The sequence below is a fragment of the Aptenodytes patagonicus genome, chromosome 1 (genome assembly GCF_965638725.1).
Source record: "Aptenodytes patagonicus chromosome 1, bAptPat1.pri.cur, whole genome shotgun sequence".
NCBI classification, from domain to species: Eukaryota; Metazoa; Chordata; class Aves; order Sphenisciformes; family Spheniscidae; genus Aptenodytes; species Aptenodytes patagonicus.
Window position 1 is genome coordinate 212,976,891 of NC_134949.1, and position 21,533 is coordinate 212,998,423.

A 21,533-nucleotide genomic window follows, 5' to 3' on the forward strand; every position below is an offset into this window, starting at 1 on the left:
AATTCCAACAGACTAGTTTACTCACTGCTTTTATTTTAAAAGCAGAAGATAAAAATATCTCTTTCTTAAGTAGTAATTTCTTTTTAGAAAACACTCTTTGGCAATCTCTCTCCTGTCTATGCCAACCAATCAGCTGAAATCTCTGATTTCAGTGTGCCAGCAGCACGTTCAGCACAGCTTGTGGTCCCACGCCACCTTCAACGTCATCGCAACGGGACCGCAACACTGATCTGAGGAAGAACTCAAGGCATGTTATGAGAAAGCTTTTGGATTAATACACACAACTGGAAGCTGTGCTGTTTACAGATAGGAAAAAAAAGGAAACAGTCTGGGGTTAATGTCAGAAGTGATTTTGTTTTGTTTTGAAAGCATCTATTTTCAGAGTCCCTTTTACAACACTGATAAAGGAACACAAACTATCACTTTGGGGTGAAGAGTCATGCCTCCCCAGTGGCGTTGTTAAGCTCAACCAGTGCTCTCAGTTTACTTCTTAGGGAGGGATGATGATCTCATCAAAACAACCATCAAAACACCCTTTCTTGGCAAGCTCCACAGGAACAAATGGTTCTGTGGTGGCTACTGTAGCCGGAAAGATCTTGAAATAATTAAGCTGGTTCATTTGGCGTAAAGATGGAGTTCTTGGTGCTCCCGTATCTACACCAAGACACAGTAAAGTTTCAAGTAATGTTGTCCATCTTTTGTTACAGTACAGAAGCGATACTTTCCAGCTACTATCACCCACTACACTTTGGAATAGAGCTATTTTATGCTCACTTTGCCAAAAGCAAAATTGCTACAATGGTAAGAGAATACAAGTTTGTATATTCCCAGGCCCCTGCAGAACCTGTTGCATAGACAGAACAAGATACCGGACGAAGGGAAACCTATGGCGATACAGCCAAGTGTCCCAATCAAATTATTTTCTATTTAGAACGGAAAATGCAACTCCACCATAGGTGTGGAATAAAGGCCCATAGACTCAATGTCATCTGAGTAATGCCCAAACATAATAGGTCTATTTTTATGCTGTTATCTTAAATACACCACAGAAGAAAGGGAAGCAATGGAGAAAGAGATCTTCATTTTCCCCAAGACTGCTGAAGAAAACCCCAACAGGTAAAAGAATAAGATTAACAGATTAATTTATACCCATGTAAAAAACCTCATGATTTAAGTGTTAAGCGTTTGGTACAGCTGTGGCACTATGCAACATCCACGAGAACAACTCTGAAGTAAACCCTGTAGGGTAAGAGAATGCAGCTGCCTTTCTGAAAATGTGATGAATTTGGTTTGATAAAGGATGCCAAAATTCAGGGTGGAGTCTTATTTTGAGCATGGGGGGGCAGGGGAGTAGGTGCCTTTGACTAGCTAAATGAAGACCGAGACCTTGTGCAGGGAGCAGAATACTAAACTCTCCGCTTCCTCCAAGTCCTGTCCTGCTCTGTGCCACGGGCAATTGGCCACTTCCTAAATTTCTCTTAAATCCTCCTTGAGATTCTTGGAGAGTCTCATCAAAAACCTTGAGACCTGTTTTTCAGGTGTGGAATGTAATCCTGTCCATGCTGCAGCCAAGAGCAAGGCTGGAAAGGACATAATAGATGAGTGGAGCTACTGTATCCTACTGAGACTGAGAAAAGCTTTTTTTTTTTTTCCCCAATTGAGAATGTTTGCCAAATCCTCTGTGCCTCAAAGCACTCAATAAGAAGTTCAGTTCCCCTGTGAACTGGGAGTTAAGTTTGGAAGTGAATGTCCTTGCTCATACTTTTAATCACGGCTCAGGAGTCCAGCAGGATTCTAGCAGCTGTGCGGGGTCAGGATGCAACCTTCCCGAATCCCTCCTGTGACACAGGTTACAGTGGGCTGATTTAAATTAAATTAAGGCTTTTTTCTTTCTAATTAGAAAATGTGCATGTTTTCTTGCATTTTTATGTTCTTTTGTTGTTTTCCAGTAGAAAGGCTGATACTTGCTACCTATTTTATATTTTTTTTTTTTTACTAACTGTAGATTTTTTAAAAAACAAATGGTTCTTTTTGCCCACAAAAATACACTGCCTACTCACTTAAGCAATTCCACTGATTAACACATTTATTCTAAGCCTTAATTCTTAAATGTTATGGCAGAAGACAGTAAATTACATTTCCTATTTACTATAGAAGGCAAATATATTTACCCTTAATTTATATCTGTTTTCTTTTGGATGCAAATTATAATTTTATTAAATTGCAGAAAAAACACAGCTTCAGAAACTGGTTTTAGTCAGTCAGCCAGTTAATCATACTAACTTTTAACAGAAAGAATGCATTTAACAGAATTTATTAAAACAGACTTTGCACATAATATTAACTGGTTTACTAACACCTGCAATTAGTGGATTGAACCGACAGTTTTTAATCACTGCGTCCATAATCTTTTAGTTACAAGATTTGAGTTTTTGCTCTTGTTTTTAAAGGAATACACTAGAAGTGAAACAAGCTTTTAGGATTGTTCTCTTTTTTAATGTTAACTTCCTAAAAGCTTCTCAGCTTTGAACGAAACAGTTATTGAACCGCAGTAAACTGCAATGAGAAAATAATTTTGCTGCATATACAGAATGACAAGAGCTGTCCCAAGTAGATTAGTCGCTTCAAAAAACCTCTGGGTCTAGGTGCTCGGCCAGAGATATCTCCCAGCTTAATGGTTTGGCTTTCTGCAGAAGAAAATGACTGCCTGAAAAGATGAAGTGTGTGCACACTGGGCTCTTCACCCCTATTTTTGAAACTTCCCAAGTATTTCACATATAGAAGTGTAAAAGAAGCAGTGGCTAGTCATACTGTAGCACTACAATTATTTTCTACTTTTTAGAAAATAATTTAATAGACATTACCAAATTGATGCAGGTCTTTCACAGCTTCCTATTTCCATAAATTTATTTGCATAGCTGTATTTTAAAGTGAAAATACATTTGATCTATTTTTAAAACCATTTTTATACTACACATTTTCATTAAATGCAAATTATAAAGGGAAAAGTAGACAGCTGCAGCTGATAAAGCAACAATCCAGCTACTCCAAATTTTAGGATCCGGGTCAATTCACAGAAGACTTTATACACAGACACTGAAATTCAGAGGGAAACAGCAAAAATCAAGATGAAATAACAAATATTTTTAACAATATTTAATCTGAAGAAGTTTTAAAATTTTCAACTTTTCTTACAACTGTCACAAACAAAATTTACCATTATAAAACCAGTATTTTTTTAAGTTTAGCCTCCTAATTTCTCAGTTCTTGCATCTGTCAATACTACTTTAACTAAGATATCAGATTAGACAACATATTCTGAATTATTTCTCTGATAAAAATGATCTAGGACCAACACCTTGGAATTAAATGTATTTATAAATCAATTTACAACTCTTTCACAGTTCACAAACTTAATCCAAAACTCAAGGATTTATATAATTACAAGCAAACCTAAAGAAAATTTGTACTTCTCTATCTACCAGAGATAGATCCCTAAAGCCTATAATATCTAAAGAAGTTGCCACTTGAGCTTTTTATCGGTACAGCAGATTTTTTGGTTTGCAGCTGTGTCATGACCATCGAGTAGCCTCAGTTCCTCCTGCTCAGTCATTTCATCTTACACTTTCTTCCCAATCCTCCAGTCCTCCTCCTCTATCTTGACAATACCCCCAACGTACGGCAACCCCAAGCTGTGTCAGTAACACCAGATGTTTTTACCTGGTCATTACCGAAAACAAAACAACAGACCCATCTCAGATTGCCCCTTGGGATCTTCTAATTAGTAACTTCTCTCTAACCAGACAATCTCTCCCATAAACAAAACTCATTGCCCTTTCCCCATTAGCCAGCTCCTTAGACAGATCAGGTTTCTTATACTAGCCCCCATCTAAACTAAATTATAACGTCTCATGTAGAGTGCTTTAAAGGCCTTGCTGAAATAGAAATAGGTTTGATCCGCTGCATTTCCTTGCCTACAGAATAAGTTATTTTATCGAAAAAGATATCAGGTAACTCTGATAGTAACCATTTTTGGGAAACTGTGTTGCATTTTAACTCAAAACATTTGGCCATCAATTATCCTGGCCTGGCCTCTATTTCTGCTCTCTTCCCCTGGCCCCCTCCTCTCTGTGGTTCAGACTGACATTAAAATATCCCAAAACTAGTGGACACAAGTACCAAACCTTGAGTAACAGATGCTGCTTATAATGATACACCTTCCACCGTACCTACTAGAGCAAGGTCATTCATTTTTCTCAGTTAAAGGACAACAAGTGCTATAATTTGATTAGATACCAAGGAAACCAGTTGACAAAATGGGCATTCTGGCATTTCTAACTGATCTTAGATACCTATCAAAAACTCTGCTTTGACAGCTTTCTGACAGACTTTAAAAAATGTGTGTGTGTGTGTTTGTTTTATGCTCCTCAACTTCCGGACAATCCAAATAAAACAGAGAGAGAGCGTGCCAGCTCCTGTATGCCTACATCATGTGAGTATAGATGTGAACATAGATGCAGGAAAATTATTCCCAGCAGTGAACATGGATTTGTTTCCCAAGTAGAAAGGAATTCACAGCTTCGAATGAATGAATGAAAGTAGATAATAATAATAAAAAATAATCCTCCTGGCCAAAATAAATAATTTTATGAAATAAACAGATGAAATTGTAAAGAGGAAACAAAAGTCTCCTTTTAAGTCTCAAAACCAAAATTGCTTCTGTTGTCTTTGATCTGATTTAAGCTGTACTAAAGGTCAACGAACATTGGAACAAATATTGCTAAATACTGTACTCAATGGATAAAAAGAAACATAAAAGTTTGGCCTTATTGTACATAACACATCACACAATGATCTCACCAAAGTTACCAGCTGGGGACTTGCAAACCACATTTACCAAATAAGGCAAAATGCTTCGTGCCTGAAATCCTTTCCCAGTTACCTCACCCGGCTTTTGCTTGCGTTTCTACAATAATTACAGAGGTCATTTTTTTAAACTCAGATGGAGTAAATCAACAGGCTATCCAATGCAAAGCTGGGTTTGTGCAGTCTCTGGAGAGAACTCAGCTTTATTTAAACTGAGTGTGTACAGAAAAGGAAGAACTGAAATATGTGCAATAAAAACAGAAGAGCGAGTAGTATAAATCGAGAAGAGCAAGTGATGTAGAATTGTGTATTGCTGGTTTGATTACAAAAACTATTGTTTTATGGGGAATGTTTCTCAAATTTGTTGGGTACCTTCAGGTTTTTGAAGTGCATGTGAAGAATTGGTCTTTAATGTTATTCTTAAGACGTTCCAAAAACACTTGAACTTTGCACTCTGGGTTTATGCTGTCCTTGTATTTGAAATATAACTTTGTAACGTCAACAGGATATATTTTATCCTCCATTTTCTCTTTGATTTCTGTGATCACATTTTTTGCCTAAACTTGATATAGTTTTGAAGAAAGACTAAAATACTCTCATTCTCTATATTAAACACAACATAGGATAGTCCTACATAGTTCATCACAGTAGTAAAAATCTTGCTAAGTTACTTATTATTAAAATAAAATGGTGATTGTCATAGTGAAAACTGTCATTAATTTATAACATTTTCTCTTTTTTTTCCTGCGTGTGTGTGTCAGGGTGGTGGTGGGGATTGCTTGTTTTTATCTCCAGCTGAATTTTATCTGGTGTTTTAGAAAAGAAAGAAAAAAGCCCAGTGAGCACTTTTAAGTGCTTACTCTCATAGTCTTCCTCTCACCAAAATCTGACAGTAGTACCTAATACCATTTCCTATTATGTATATCAGTAACACAATTATCTAATAATTTTTTTTCTCCAAAAATTTGGAAATACAGCTTAAGAGGGTACTAAAATTAATAATTTCAAAGTCCAATTAGAAGAGAGAGAATCCAACACTCAGCACTGCTTATAAAATACACTATCACAGTGTAAGGCTCATCACAAAGACCAGATGCTTGAATCTCTAGCTACTGCTGAAATTGCCAATGCAAAAGGCATATACAATTAACCTCATGCTTCTATACCTAATCTCTTGGAATGTTGGTCCATAAGATGTTATGATGCAAATTAATTGTAAATTCACAGCTCTAGAAATATATAATATGACATAACTATCAGCTATCCTGTGGAGTCTGCATCATCTCAGCGTCTCTTCGGAGAGGAATACATACACAGAAATGTTTGGGTTTTTTTTGGAGAGGAGAGGGATGACAGAGAAACAGGAGCAAGTTTGGGTTTGATATGAATACAATTCTACACACTGTTGTAAGTTAATACTAGGGGAAAAAACAGCTCAAACCTGGTATTTCAGAGCAAAAAGTAACAGTTGATACATGGTCCATACAGTTCACATGTTTAGAGAAGATCTCAAATAAAAAGTGACATTCTAAGTGTCCTGTGAAACTTGCTGCTGAAATCCAAGCAACAAGAAAGCATCTTCGTTTTTTGTTTGGCTATCAGTTCAGATCACCCCAAAGGAGTACAAAGAGCCAAATCTCTGTGCAAACAATCACTAACTGCAGATAAATAACTAGCAAGCTCAACTCATCCCATATTTATAAGAGTTCATAAATGCTCAAGGGTTGAGCCCAGTGAACAGAAGTGGAGGTAAGGGATCTGACCATGTTCTCTACTGTACTAACAATGAGTTTCAGAAAGTCAAAATTTCTACTCTATTTCTTACTGGTCTCATTATTCCTAGATCACACATTGCTATTTTGTAATTACTAGAAAAACAGTATTAAATGTAATTAATCTCTCACTTCTTTGTGTTGATTCCATTTAGTTAAAGGCCAACTGTAATTGCTTCCGCTGATAAAAATCAACTCAGAGGTGAATGTTTGTATCACAATCTGGGTTATGCAGGCGGTCTGAATCTCATTTTTGAGCTTGACAGTTGAACTCCATGAGCAGTGTAAGAAAAGAAGTGTTTATTTGACATTTTATAAAACAATTTGCTGGGAGAGCTCTCTATACCGTATCAACGTGTCAAATGGGCCAGTATCCTGGACTGCCCCAAACACACATAGTGCTGCATAATAAAGTGCATTAGACACTGGAGTAAGAGTTAGCCAAGCCAGGCTTCTCCTGAACTCAGTCAGTACAGTGTTGTGTGCCCACAGGCAAGTCAAAACAATCACTGTTTCCACAAATTATATAAGATGGGCAAATGGCAGGTTAGGCTTTCAAACAGGGTTCTCTGCAGAGAAGAATGATATCCCTTAAACTATAGGAATATGAAATGAAACAGTAACACAAAGAACTGAACAACACAACTAAAACCCACTGAACACTAAAAATAATTATGTGCTTGGATTAAATGCTGATTTGTGCAGCACAGTAAATAAACTCCCAGCCCTGCATCTCACAGCAGCATAGGGGTGGGACAAGAGAAGAATGCAGTTGTACACAAAAACGTATCAAGTAAGAGCGTAAAGAACATCCATTTCAGAGAAATCTGACCTCAAGTTCACCGTAAAAATTCTTCTCAAACATTTACTTAGTTCCTGTGCGGAAGCAGTCTCATCTGTTTGCTACAAATTCACAATAGCAGTACAAAAAGTATAAACCTTTGGTCTCTCTTTCCAACAGCTCTGTTCTTCTTCTGAGGTTGTTTGAGTACAGCACAAGCGCAACCTCAGCTACAACATCAAAGACAGATTTTTTTCATACCCATTTAACCTTACAAATGGAAAATTTCCCAGAAAATTTTATGAGTGCTAATACAAGATGCAAAATGCTTCAGAACTAGCATATTTATGTAGACAGACAGAACTGTTATTAACCATACCTCTAATTGACTACTGCAGCCTTTATGCATCTCTCTCAGACTGTGATCAAAGCAGTCACTGATAACCACTTAAGACTGCAGGATCAGACTGAAAATAGCTCTTCTAGACTAACAGTTCATTCCAACATCTTTTTCTCCAACACATCTGATTTCCTGGGCTGACTACTGAACCCTGGTATAGACAACCTGCACTGTTTCTCTAACACAGATGTAACACTTAACACCAGAGAACTGGCTTAAATCACCCACTGGAGCACTTCCACCACGGGAAAATCTCTGGGCAATATGAAGATGAATCACCGCACTGCATCAGCTGTGTAAAGTGGAGAGGGAAAGCAGAGACGAAAAGAGTATGCCTAAAGCATGCTGACTTCTTTTGGTCTTCATACAACAGCCACTTCAGGGCCACTGCACCCATAGCAGCTGTTTGAACCCTCTGTGTGGTTCTGGGTTAACCCAAGATGCAACGTAACGTAAATGCAGACATCAGAAGATGAACAGAACTCCAGATGGTAAGAATGTGCAATAGTAGCAAGAGCTATACCCTACGCATATAATCAGCCTTTAAACTCAATTTCTAAATCATCCCATTCTCTGAAGCAAAGAATCCAGTATAATTTACTAATACATTAATGAGGATGGCATCAAATATGTTTGAATACAAATGCCTGTTTTCAGTCCAGCCTTCAAAACACACTGATAAACTCAAATAAACATGAAACGAAAAAGAATTGTTTCCACAGCCACTTACTTTTGCTGCTCCTATTTGCTCTTTACGAAACTTCTCCAGCGGTGCTATTAGCACATCATTAGCATTCTGGATCTGCAAAGTTAAACATAAAGCATATCTTTTTAATACAGAATATCTGCAGAAAGTGAAGTCATTGTAATTCTGCCAATGTGCAAGACTGAAAAATTCATGTCCGGTAACATTCTGGTAAGAGCATATGGGTAGGAGTAAAATAATTATGTCTTCTTTACATAAAACATACAACATACATGTTCACTGGTCTATTATGGAACATTTCCCTGAATAACTAAAGTAATTGTAATGAACGATGTAGTAAGTTTATCTGCAATATATAGAAGGGTTTTCTGGTATTTTACTTCCATTTCTTGCATCTTGCTTAAAACCAGAATAGAAAATGAAAACTTCCAGGAACATGTTTTGGCAGAACAGAGAAGACATACATAGTAGTACTGACAGCACTGCCTAAAAAAGCCTGTGTTTACAAAATCTGAATCTTTGACAGCTGAATCTTTTCAGCTATCTCTTTGGATTATACACCTAGTTATACTGAACAGAGGAGAGTAAGGCAGAGGACTCTAAAAAGAAAAGTGGACAATCTACAAAAATGGTCTAGATTGGATTCCTTCACTTTTCTAGTTTTTAAACTAATTTAAGATGTCCTGCAGCTATTTTTATCACTTTAACCTAAACCAGGGTTTCTAATGAATCACAGTTTTCCCCTCATGGCCTCTGTTTATTTAGTGTAAATCCAGTCCTGGGAAGCCCTCTCTGAAGACCATTCCCAGCAGTGACCACCCGAAGTGGTCCCTAGTCATTTGGGCTGGAAACACACATGCTGCAGAATAGAAATGCCAGCCATGCCATCGTGCCACTCACTAAAAAAAGGTAGCATGACTTTACCATGTGCCTTTTAGGGGCAGGCAGAATAACCAACTAAGTTGATTTTAATGCAGAAATGTCAGAAGAAACTGAAAACTGCCAACGCATCAGAAATAAAGCATAATAAAACACATTACAATATTCTATTATACTAACTACAGGCAAAATTTTAGGTTTTCTGCATGAATAGCTTTTTTCTCTCCTCACCAGTCCAGTCTTTACCATACTCATCACTTTCCACATTTGGGCTTTGGCAGGTTTGGAGGTCTGGGCAAAGCTAACATGTACCTAAGCCAAATGTGAATGAATACAGCTCTTGTGACTCTTCCATAACAATAATTGATAAGTTACATTGTCAGTTGAGCACAAAAACTTCCCAAAAGACTGTAATAATAAACATATAGAATAAACCCAATTGAAACACAAACACATTTTCTTTCCTCCCAAACCTAACATTACAATTCAAAAGACCACAGAATCACCACACATCTCAGAAGGGCAGAGTTTCAGGAAAAGTCGAGACTCTCTCTGACATCCTAATGTAACAAAGTCCAAGACAGCAAAGGCAACACTTGGCATGCTCGATCCTGCAGTGACCAAAATGGGCTACATTTAAAGATAAAAATCAGGCACTGTGGATGAGAAGGAGTGTTTTCAACTGCATTCAACATACACCATCAGTTTGACTGGAACAGACTACAAAGCTATGTTATTCTTCAAGTGGACATTTCCCCAAAATATATAGACTTTTTGCAACATCTAGCAATCTAACTGAGACTCAACACTTTCTACAAGGCAAAATGCATGCACCTAAAAGATAATCTCTATCCCAAGGACCACTAAGCAAGGCAGATTAAAATTAACAGGGGTATAAAACCATTAAATGACTTGCCCACAATCAGGCAGAACTGCAGTGCATACATCTGGAAGCAGCAGCTGGAAGTTTTGATAGCTTACAGAGCACATACAAGGCTTTTGGCACATATAGAAATCATGAAGGCTTGCTGGAGTCACTGGTACAGAAATGTGGATGCATCTTTTCTTTCTTTTTCACGTACAAAACTAAGTTTTTTCTCTGCCTTTTAGAGTCATTGCTATATACAGCAACAATATATTAAATACCTCACAGTTCAATTAAAAGAGATATATTATTGAAGTAGTTACTACTGATATCAGCAATCGCGGCTAGTCCTGTTGCTAGTCATTGCCAGTGTGCAAGTTTTGGCTGGGACAGAGTTAATTTTCTTCGTGGTAGCTAGTATGGGGCTACGGTTTGGATTTGTGCTGAAAACAGTGTTGATAACAGAGGGATGTTTTCGTTACTGCTGAGCAGTGCTCACACAGAGTCAAGGCCTTTTCTGCTTCTCGCACCACCCCACCAGCAAGTAGGCTGGGGGTGCACAAGGAGTTGGGAGGGGACACAGCCAGGACAGCTGACCCAAACTGGCCAAAGGGATATTCCACACCATATGACGTCATGTTCAGCGTACAAAGCTGGGGGAAGAAGAAGGAAGGGGGTACGTTCAGAGTTATGGCGTTTGTCTTCCCAAGTAACTGTTATGCGTGATGGAGCCCTGCTTTCCTGGAGATGGCTGAACACCTGCCTGCCGATGGGAAGGAGTGAATGAATTTCTTGTTTTGCTTTGCTTGCACATACGGCTTTTGCTTTACCTATTAAACTGTCTTGATCTCAACCCATGAGTTTTCTCACTTTTACTCTTCTGATTCTCTCTCCCATCCCACTGGGGTGGAGTGAGCGAGCGGCTGTGTGGGGCTTAGTTGCCGGCTGGGGTTAAACCATGACAGCCAGTCAAACTAACTCCATATGGAGCTGAATATGGCTCTTCCCTTTGCTCAACGCTATCATGTTTAGGCAGCCTCCATGCACACCAGGAGACCTCACTTCATATATTGCCCTCTTGACAGCATTGAAGTGACTGAAACAGAAGTACTACCAGTCTCACTCAATGCTGCTGCAAAGCAAATGAAATATCCTGCTTCAAACGCTGTGGAAGAACACATTCATAGGAAGCATACAGCACTGAGAGGGGTCATCTGGGAAGTAAGTGGCTTTGCTGGGCTGAAGCACAATGTTATTCACTCCCACAGTTATATGTGCAACTAGGAATGGATACTGGGTATCGCAAGGCTAATTAGAAGTTGTCACGCACTTCATCTAGACAGGGTCTGTGCCTCTGAATAGATATGCTGAGCCACATCAACAGAACATGCTGCAAGTTCACCGCTGGGCTGAAAGCTCCTACTGACAAGAGCCCTGATGTGGCAATTCACCTCCCAGCAAAATTAGGAGCTAGGCAAGTTATGGGCTTTGGCTTTGGGGAGGGAGAACATACCAGCAAAGTACCAAAGGGAATCCTGGCAGACGCATTTCAACATACGGTATTACATGACACAGAACGCTCCGCTGTGAAAAGACTCACCAGGTTGTGCCTAGATTTTGGAAACTGAAAATTGTAGAGAAAGAAGAATTTTTGCCTTACATATGCATTTACTCATTTCCTTTCATTGCCGATTCCTATCACTGCAATTACTTTACATTACAGTTTTCTTGTTAAGGGTTACAAACTGACATACAGCCCCTCCAAATTAGGAATCTAATCCTCCCACAACCATTTCTATGGAAATCTGATTGCTTTAGATCATCTGAAATTTTCACTGTGTGGTCCTAATAGAGTAACTTTCTTCCTGCCAAGATGATAATCCCTCTCCTACTCAGTTATTGTGCTAGGTTGAAATCAATGACACTTGGAACAGGCAAACAATGTCAAAAAGACTGTAATGGTTTCTGTAAATAGCAACTTCAGAAATCCATGTTGTGTTTAAAATACAGATCTTATCCTTAAAAGCTTATTCTGATTAGTCACACCTTTAGAGAAGTTATACTTTAATCCAATAGTTATTGAATGGTACACAGTTCCAGCTCCCAGCACGGCTAGTATGTGGCAGTCAATCAAATAATATGATCGTTTCTCTTGTTTGGCAAAAGCACCAGTCTTCCTCCAGAAAAAGAATGGGGGAAAAAAAAAAGAATCATGCAGTTTTAACTTAGTGTCAGTTCATCAGTCTTTTTTTAATTAAGATGCTAGACAAGTATTAGGCAGACATAATAGGAAAATATTACTTTGGCAATTGAGAGTGTTATATTAGATCTAGTAAAAAAGAAACAGATATTTCTAAACTAAAGAACTTAATCAACTTTTTAACTTTTGTATGTATAACTCTATTTAGCATTATTGATAAAAATACCATTAAAATAAGTACCACCAAAATCACACTGAATTTGTAAAAAATACTTGAAGAAGAAACATTTAAAAAATTGAAAATACTTTTTCTAAGCCAGCTTTGACAACTTATGAGGTAATTTTCTGTTTCATAACTGCAACATTTCAATACGCTCTGACAGCCTTCAAGCCAATGTGCTGACGCACCTTAATTTGTCTTTTCTGATTCATGATCTTCCACCTTCCCAACCCACCCTCTTTCCTTCCAGAAGTTAGGTGTGAAATTGAATTAAAGTACCAATAATGAGATTAAACTGTGATTTTTACACATCACAGAGAAACTCCACATCCATACTTGGAGACATTTTTGACTAGCATTTTTTTAAACTTCTCCTTTTTACTAAAAGTTTCAATCATCAGTAGAATGAAGAAAAAAACTCAACATCAACTAACATATCCTTATGAGAATCATAATTATTACACTATGTTAAAAAGGGAGGAATAAAATTTTTGTAAACATACCTGAACATTTCAATTTCTAGATTTTCTTAAATTTAAGTCAATGTTAATTTTTTGAATGAGTTTTCTAATTAGTTTTCTAGCCCTGAATTTGGGATAGTGTATGATATGAAGACTGTACGTGCATCATTATTCTTCATCTTCTTTTACTTAGGTAGGACCAGTGGATATAAACAGAAATTTAACTAAAACATCGATGCAGCTGCTTATTCATTATTAAATACTAACAATATAGACACATAAATTTTAAGCCCTGAAGCGCTTTACAAGCTTTGAGCTTCACCTGGCAATCTACAATGTTGAACTGCAGTAATAAGAACAGTTAATACCTTTTGAGCTTTATATTTTTATTTGTAGGGCTAAGGACTAGGTAGGTCACAGAGAGAATTAACTTAACAGGATTGCCAATTGCCAGAAGACGACAGCAACAATATCAAGTGAGGCACTTTTGCAGTGATAGAAATAGGAATTAAATCAAGCTTATCTGAATTACAGTAAAATGCTTTAACTATGAAAAACTTCTGGTTTATATATTGTATCTGGGAAGGACATTTTTTGCTCCAAATCTGCTACGAGTACTTTTCACTGCAACACAGAAATATCACACTTGCATATGGGAAATAAAACTCATTTCCCTGAAGTATTGAATGAGTCACAAATTCTGAATGCTGACAAACACTAATTTGCTTCATGTTGGTATAAGACTTCTAGAAAATACCAATTAAATAAATTCAAAGAAGGCAACAAATCTCATAGCTAATGTATTCATAGTAATGCATTTCTAATTTAGAAACATATTGCTCTGCTAGACAAAAAAAAAAAAAAAAAAGGTTGAAATCCTTCCCCCAATTCCTAACAATTCCTAACATCTGATCTGTCAGAAAAAACACTTATTTCAGTCTGTGGCCTGTATCAACAGCTCCTAATCAATACAACTTCAAATACAACAGCAGAGACCAAATACAGACAACCAGGCTTTTATGTAACTTAGTTATGTATCAGGTTTACATGCCAGAAAGAATATAAACAAGACATGATAAAACATTAGTCATGTATTTAAGTCCTCAGTTTCTATTTTAAAAGTTAAAAAGTGTAAATATTACATAAAGTTAATAATGTGAATTTCAGTGCCTGTAACTACATGACTTTAGTAAGACAAATATTTTTACAGCTTTGTACGGAAAACTCTACAGAGAAAAATCACATACTTAGAAAACAAAAAATTTAATATATTTGAAGTTTATCTTAATCCTTCTCACATTTACAAAAATATATCAAACAATATCCAAGCTTGTGTTAATTTTCTAAAATTATCACTACCAATGCCAGTTATTCAAGTAGAGTTGAAATTCAGATGATGTTAAAGCAGGTTCAAAAGATTGCAAAGTTTTAACTACGGACTAGTAATAACACAGGTTGTACACTTCCGTGTACAACATGTAATGCAATATTCAGCTTCTTAGCGAAAACCTAGTGCTGTATCAAGTGGTCTTAATACATTGCCACAAGGGGATGCTTATAAATCACATGCCAATCAAGGCTGGGAGTAGTTATATATGGTTGAATAAGTTATTTTTCTCTAAGTTTTTTCAAGTGAACGTTATTTTTTAATTTTCTATATCGCACAGCTTATGTTTAAAAATAAATTACTATAGTGTCATGCCTGAAATGACTGTTTCTTAAAATAGTCAAAAAATGACACAGGAGAACATGCACAAAGGCTGCCTTTAGCACAGAAAGGCCAGTTGCCTTAGAGTCCTCATGAAATATTAGAGTAAGAAACACTCCTCTGAAGAACAATATAGAGAAGGCACCTAACTTTCAGATGTTAGGTCTCCTCAAAGAGTTTTTCTTTTCTACTGGTTACAGAGCAAGCAGAAGAAAAATCAGCCACCCTTAGGTAAAGTCAGTCTTCGTGAATATTCCTGCCTCAGATTCTACCATCAACTTTTTAAACCTAAACATTTTTATTCTAAAAAGAACACATTGATATGAGGTGTATATATACACAGAAAAAAAAATATGGTATGTACACATAATATTTTAAACTTAATATTGTAATCATAATTTCAGTTTTTGTGTATCTTGAGACTTTGCAATTACTTGGTGGGGGTCTTGGTAAATAAAGGCTTCCTGATACATTTTTCTCTCAGAACATTTAATTATGGGTGAGTGGATAAACTAGATTTGAAAGCTTTATCTTTCCAAGTATTTGCCATCAGATTCTGTCCTGTTTTTCTCACTTTCAGAAATATTTCCTATTCCAGAAATACTGATTTTCAGAGAGATGAAGTAAGATAGGGGTTTTGTTGGAAGCATCCATATTTCAGAGACAAACGTCCTACAGAAAGAATAGTCTGTCTTTTTATCTCCGTGTCCTCTAATGATGCCGTAGTACTTTAACGCTTGGATATCAACTCCCATTCTGTTCCCATCAATGCCTCTTTCTATTTCCAGGCTATGAAAAATTGACAAAGTTAGAGACAAGTACAGATGCTGTATCCACTTCTGTGTGAACCAGGAGATCCTGAACTTCCCCTTCACCTGGGAAGTGATATCCTTTAAGGTTCATCTGAAAAGAAACTGGTGGCATACCCAGTTTTTTGAGTGATGCTGAGACAGAGGCAAGTGCTACTAGAAAGCACACAACCTCATTTATGGAGAACTAAATTTGATCTTGAAAAGTAGATTGTTGGTGAGACCTTAAGATCTGAGACAGTTTAGGATAATTTTGATGGAATTTTGACAATCCCATATCCTGACCAAAACCAGATTCTCCTGCAATGCTCAAATCTTTCCGGCACAGAAAAACTTAAGGTGGGGACTGCAGGAGAGAGTGATCCTAACACCGTCAAAGCTCTCCACTTCCATAGTCAGTTTTGCCGTAACTCCACCCATGCAGGACTCCTTTGCTGGAGCCACTGGCTCGCCACTCCTGCGCTCAGCCAGCCTTCATTCTTCCCCTCCGCCCATGCAGCTTTCCTCCTTCAGGACACCGTGAATTCCATGCAAGCAGGAGACCTCCAACTCTACAGTTTATTTCCCTGATATCACATCAACTGTAACTGAGACTAGTACTAACGGAAAGAAATGGCGTTTCCAAGTTGAGAAGGAAAAGAAACATTTCATCATTCTTGAAAGCATGATGAGCACAAGGACTGTACTTGTACCATTTTGTGTGCTAATGGAACAAAGGAAAGCCAAGGACCTCACTGAGGGAAGCCAATTCAAGAATTACTCCCAGGACCGCACTCGAAGAGGAAAAAGAAATAAAAAATAAAATAAATAAATAAAATCAAAGAACAAACAGTCCCACTCATGCTAAGAAGATTGCTAAGCACAGCATAAAAACAAGCAAACCTTGCAGAGAGTACTGTGACTATCTTTGTGATCACTAACCAGATGCAACCTTGTCTCATAAGCTGGGGAGAATATCAAATACCAGGAGGTCCTCGCGGGCTCTCTCCCATTTGGTAGTTTCCTTTGTTCCTCCCAAGTATCAGGCAAGGAAGAAAATGTTACAGTTTGCAATCAATACATTTTGTGAGCTCATTGGCAGGAATGAGTGAATACACGTCATTTTTTCCTATTTTTAAACTATCCACTATCCTATTAAGCACAGCATGTAATTAAAAAGAATTAAGTTTAAAATATTTTCATTACATCAGTACATGAATTATTAATAAGGTGTTTATATAAACCACATTTCATTCATTTTATACACAACAGTCTCAAAGTTGAGGCATATGCTTTCTGAGCTGTTTCCACGTGCTCCTAAACGAGGTGAAGATGACTTCTGCTCTCTCAGATGAAGGTACAACATAGCAAGTACCTATCAAATACAGCCTAACCATTCTCAAGCATCTTGTCTTTTTTGTGGTATCTCCATCTCTATGGCAAATTACAACATTTACGGTACTTCAGCAGTCAAAGATCCCAAGGTCCAGTACAACATTTCATAAAAACAGTAACTTGATTCTCTTGGAAGGAAAGGAGGCACCATCCTCTGTGTGTGCAACGACTGTGGAGCAGCAGCTCCTTTCTTCCTCCCAGAAGACAAGCCTTGTGAATGACCCTGAAACCCTGGACCTTTGAGACCACTCTGTACTAAGACTGGTTAACTTTCTTTGGCGCCAAGTAACAACACAGAAATATGAACTCTAAGGACTGGCATTAAGAGAGTAGAGAAAGAAAAAAAGTATTTCTGAGTTCAAATAACAGCTCCCCCACAAAATCTGGGAACGTTAAGTGTCCCCTAATGAATCAGTCCATGCACTGCCAACAGCAAGATCTGAAACAGGACATTACCATCTCAGTAATGATACCAATACAAAGAGTCTCAAGAATTTACCAGGCAATTAACTCAGTCACTCAACATTAGATATCCACAGTCTCTGCACTTGATACAGCCACATAAGCTTCCCTTCCCAATCAATGGGGAGAAATAAGCACACAATTCCTGTGATCTGTTCGGACACCTTTCAGACAAGATGCATCAAATCATGAAATTGCCAGGTTCTCTGCAATCAAACTCAAGTTTGCTATGCTGCTTCCATGAAGATAATTCTGAGTAGATGTATAAAGCCTAAATACATCATTATTTATATGTTTCCAACAGAAAGCAAATGAATGTCTAGGCCACTGGGCCTGAAGTCTGCTCTCACTCAGTGATATTGCAAACCCATTTAAAGTTTTATGGGATAACCCAAAGAAATCTGGGACTGGGCAGAAGAATCACTTCTCATTCAGCAGAAAGCAGCTAGATTCAACAGAGACAGCATAAACATTATAGACATTACAGGATTCACTAAAGGTTACTGTCAAGTTAACTTCACAATCCAAAGTTACACTTATAAAGGTATATGGCACTCCTAATATGTAACTGAACAGCTGAACTACAAATGCAGTCATACTCCCAAAATGATGAATAAATTAATAAAGTACTACAACCAGTGAAATAGTGTAACAAATTACTTGCTTCAGAATTTAAAAGAAAAAAATAGTCAAATACATTTTAACTCTAAAGTGGGGCTAAATAGGGAACACATAAATTAAATTTTATTATATTCAGTAATACAGAACATGGCTTACTCTTAGGCACAAAACAAAGTAATATTTTTATACCTCTTGATTTCCTTTTATTTAATTAATTTCTACCATAGGTATTAAAGTTATCACCAACCAATATACGTGTGGAGTGCTGAAGCAGGTACATTCAAAACTGCTCATCTAATCTAGGCTATTTTGCCTGTCAAAATCCAGACTTGCCACTTCTCTTTAAGATGGGACTTCATTCAGTCTCAGAAATAAGCATTCTGCCCTATGTCACGGAGTCCCATAGCAGCATGCTGCCTCTACTACTCACGCTTTCTGTCATTAACGGGTATTAAGACACCAGATTCACCAGTTCACCCTGGAACATGGCAGCTAACTGGTATCTGACAGACAGGGCTCATACAGGGAGCTCACTGAAGCAGAGTATGGAAAACAGCAGAAAAAAACAGATCTTCAGAAATCAGAAGCTTCCACCATCTGACCCTATTCACTTAACATTGCTGCAGAAACATCTGAACATCTTTATGTTACCTAATGGTAAGGTCTTACAGAAGTACAGGACAAGTTCCCAACAGAACAAATATTTAACAGAACTATATATGAGATAACAGGTCTTATAAAATACTTCAAGCATCTTATGATTATTTTTCTTAATAAGTTGTTCATCTCTTCATGAACCGCAACCATAACAGACAATACTTAATGACTGCAAGACTGGACTTTGATTTCAGACATTGCTCAGTGAACGACAAGACACATGGGGAAGGGAAAAAAGGCACTTCGATGAGAATAATTGTACTATGAAGTTACAGCAGCAAGCTTCACATGCATCTCAACAGTTCTTGTTTTGCATAATGAGGCAGATTATTTCTGGCTGAACTTATCATTGCAGGCAAAAGAGAGCGAAGTTGGCCACAAAATTTCCATATTTTAAAAGTTTTTACAGATGGAAAAATGGTGTTTGGCATATCTAGATAAGTATATTATCTACATGTTCATTTAATACCTCTTTTTAATGCTATTTCCCTTTAACTATCTCGTTCACTCAATGCATTCATTGCCTGTGATGTCTCTGGAGGAAAAAGCTAAATATTCATTCCATCTGCTTTAAATTCCACATTTGAGAATTTGCAGTAAGCTTAAAACATCTTTGTTGCCTTATAAATATTTAAAGAGAAAATATCATTATATTTAAACTCCCAGAATTGTTATTTTACAGTAGTTAAGTTTTAAAGTTTGTATGCTAATCTCTTTTGGTCATAAACACAGGATTCTTGGGCATTGTCAGACCACTAATACTTGAAGCACAACTTTAAACAGCACCAAGAAGAACCTACTCAATTCCCACTGTTTGTACGTGGAACAGAAACTGCATTTATTATAATCACCTTCTACTAAATGCTCTGGTTTGACAAACCAAATTTACTGTTAAAGACATTTTAAGAGCTGATGCTCAAACTGTCCTGCTGAGTTGAAAAAGTGCAGCAGATACATACTATCAATCACTCCAACTAGCAGTGAAGTCAGAGGTTACAAACCTGCCACATTCCCTCTGTGCCTGGGAAGATCATGGAACAGATCCTCCTGGAAGCTATGCTAAGGCACATGGAGGACAGGGAGGTGATTCGAGACAGCCAGCATGGCTTCACCAAGGGCAAGTCCTGCCTGACTAACCTAGTGGCCTTCTATGATGGAGGGACTACATCAGTGGACGTGGGAAGGCCTACAGATGTTGTCTATCTGGACTTCTGTAAGGCCTTTGACACAGTCCCCCACAACATCCTTCTCTCTCAACTGGAGAGGTATGGATTTGATGGGTGGACTGTCCAGTGGGTGAGGAATTGGTTGGATGGCCGCATCCAGAGGGTAGTGGTCAATGGCTCAATGTCCAGATGGAAGTTGGTGATGAGTGGTAACCTGCAGGGGTCCGTACTGGGACTGGTCCTGTTTAATATCTTCATCAATGACATAGACAGTGGGATCGAGTGCACCCTCAGCAAGTCTGCAGATGACACCAAGCTGAGTGGGGCGGTCGACATGCCAGAGGGACGGGATGCCATCCAGAGGGACCTGGACAGGCTGGAGAAGTGGGCCCATGTGAACCTCATGAGGTTTAACAAGGCCAAGGGCAAGGTCCTGCACCTGGGTCGGGGCAACCCCCGGTATCAATGCAGGCTGGGGGATGAAGGGATTGAGAGCAGCCCTGCCGAGAAGGACTTGCGGGTACTGGGGGATGAAAAGCTGGACATGAGCCAGCAATGTGCGCTCGCAGCCCAGAAGGCCAATCGTATCCTGGGCTGCATCCAAAGAAGCGTGGCCAGCAGGTCGAGGGAGGTGATTCTGCCCCTCTCCTCTGCTCTGGTGAGACCCCACCTGGAGTACTGCATCCAGCTCTGGAGCCCTCAGCAGAAGACAGACACGGACCTGTTGGAGCGGGTCCAGAAGAGGGCCACAAAAATGATCAGGGGGATGGAACACCTCTCCTCTGAAGAAAGGCTGAGAGAGTTGGGGTTGTTCAGCCTGGAGAAGAGAAGGCTTTGGGGAGACCTTCTTGCAGCCTTCTAGTACTTCAAGGGGGCTTATAAAAAAGATGGCGACAAACTTTTGAGCAGGGCCTGTTGCAACAGGACAAGGGGGAATGGCTTTCAACTAAAGGGGGGTAGATTTAGACTAGATAGAAGGAAGAAAATTTTTATGCTGAGGGTGGTGAAACACTGGCAGAGGTTGCCCAGAGAGGTGGTGGATGCCCCATCCCTGGCAACATTCCAGGTCAGGTTGGAGGGGGCTCTGAGCAACCTGATCTAGTTGAAGATGCCCCTGCCCACGGCAGGGGGGTTGGACTAGATGACCTTTAGAGGTCCCTTCCAACCCAAACTGTTCTGTGATTCTATACCCAGTGAAAAAATTGCTTCCGGTAACATGTAGTGGCAATGAGATGTCTAATATGTTTTATGGACAGCCTTAAAAATTATTCACAACATATAATACAATGCCATCTGTGTACAGAAAGCAGATTTGTTCTCGGAGGAATACTACATGCCTTTCAAGCATTGTGAACTGCTGAAGTGAAATTGCTACAAACATCTTTAGGTTAATTCTATTTTACATCTTCAAGATGCACAAAACAAAGCCTTAAGAAAATGGATTACTGAAAACAGTCATGTTCCATATATACGCACATGTATATGTACAAATGTATATACCTATAAGTCAGATATTTTCTTATTTTCTCATAATTCTTTATTTTACTGCAAATCTCAAAAGACTGCTAGATGTAGTTTTCTTTTTA

General features: G+C 38.3%; 1 protein-coding gene across 1 annotated transcript in view; it reads right to left on the bottom strand.

Moving 5' to 3' along the window:
* ARHGAP42 (Rho GTPase activating protein 42) overlaps positions 1-21,533 on the bottom strand; it is a 172,583-nt gene that overhangs the window by 74,470 nt on the left and 76,580 nt on the right. Inside the window, exon 4 of the mRNA XM_076328243.1 lies at positions 8,550-8,621. Coding sequence (XP_076184358.1) covers positions 8,550-8,621 — 72 coding nt within the window. The remainder of the gene's footprint in view (positions 1-8,549; positions 8,622-21,533) is intronic.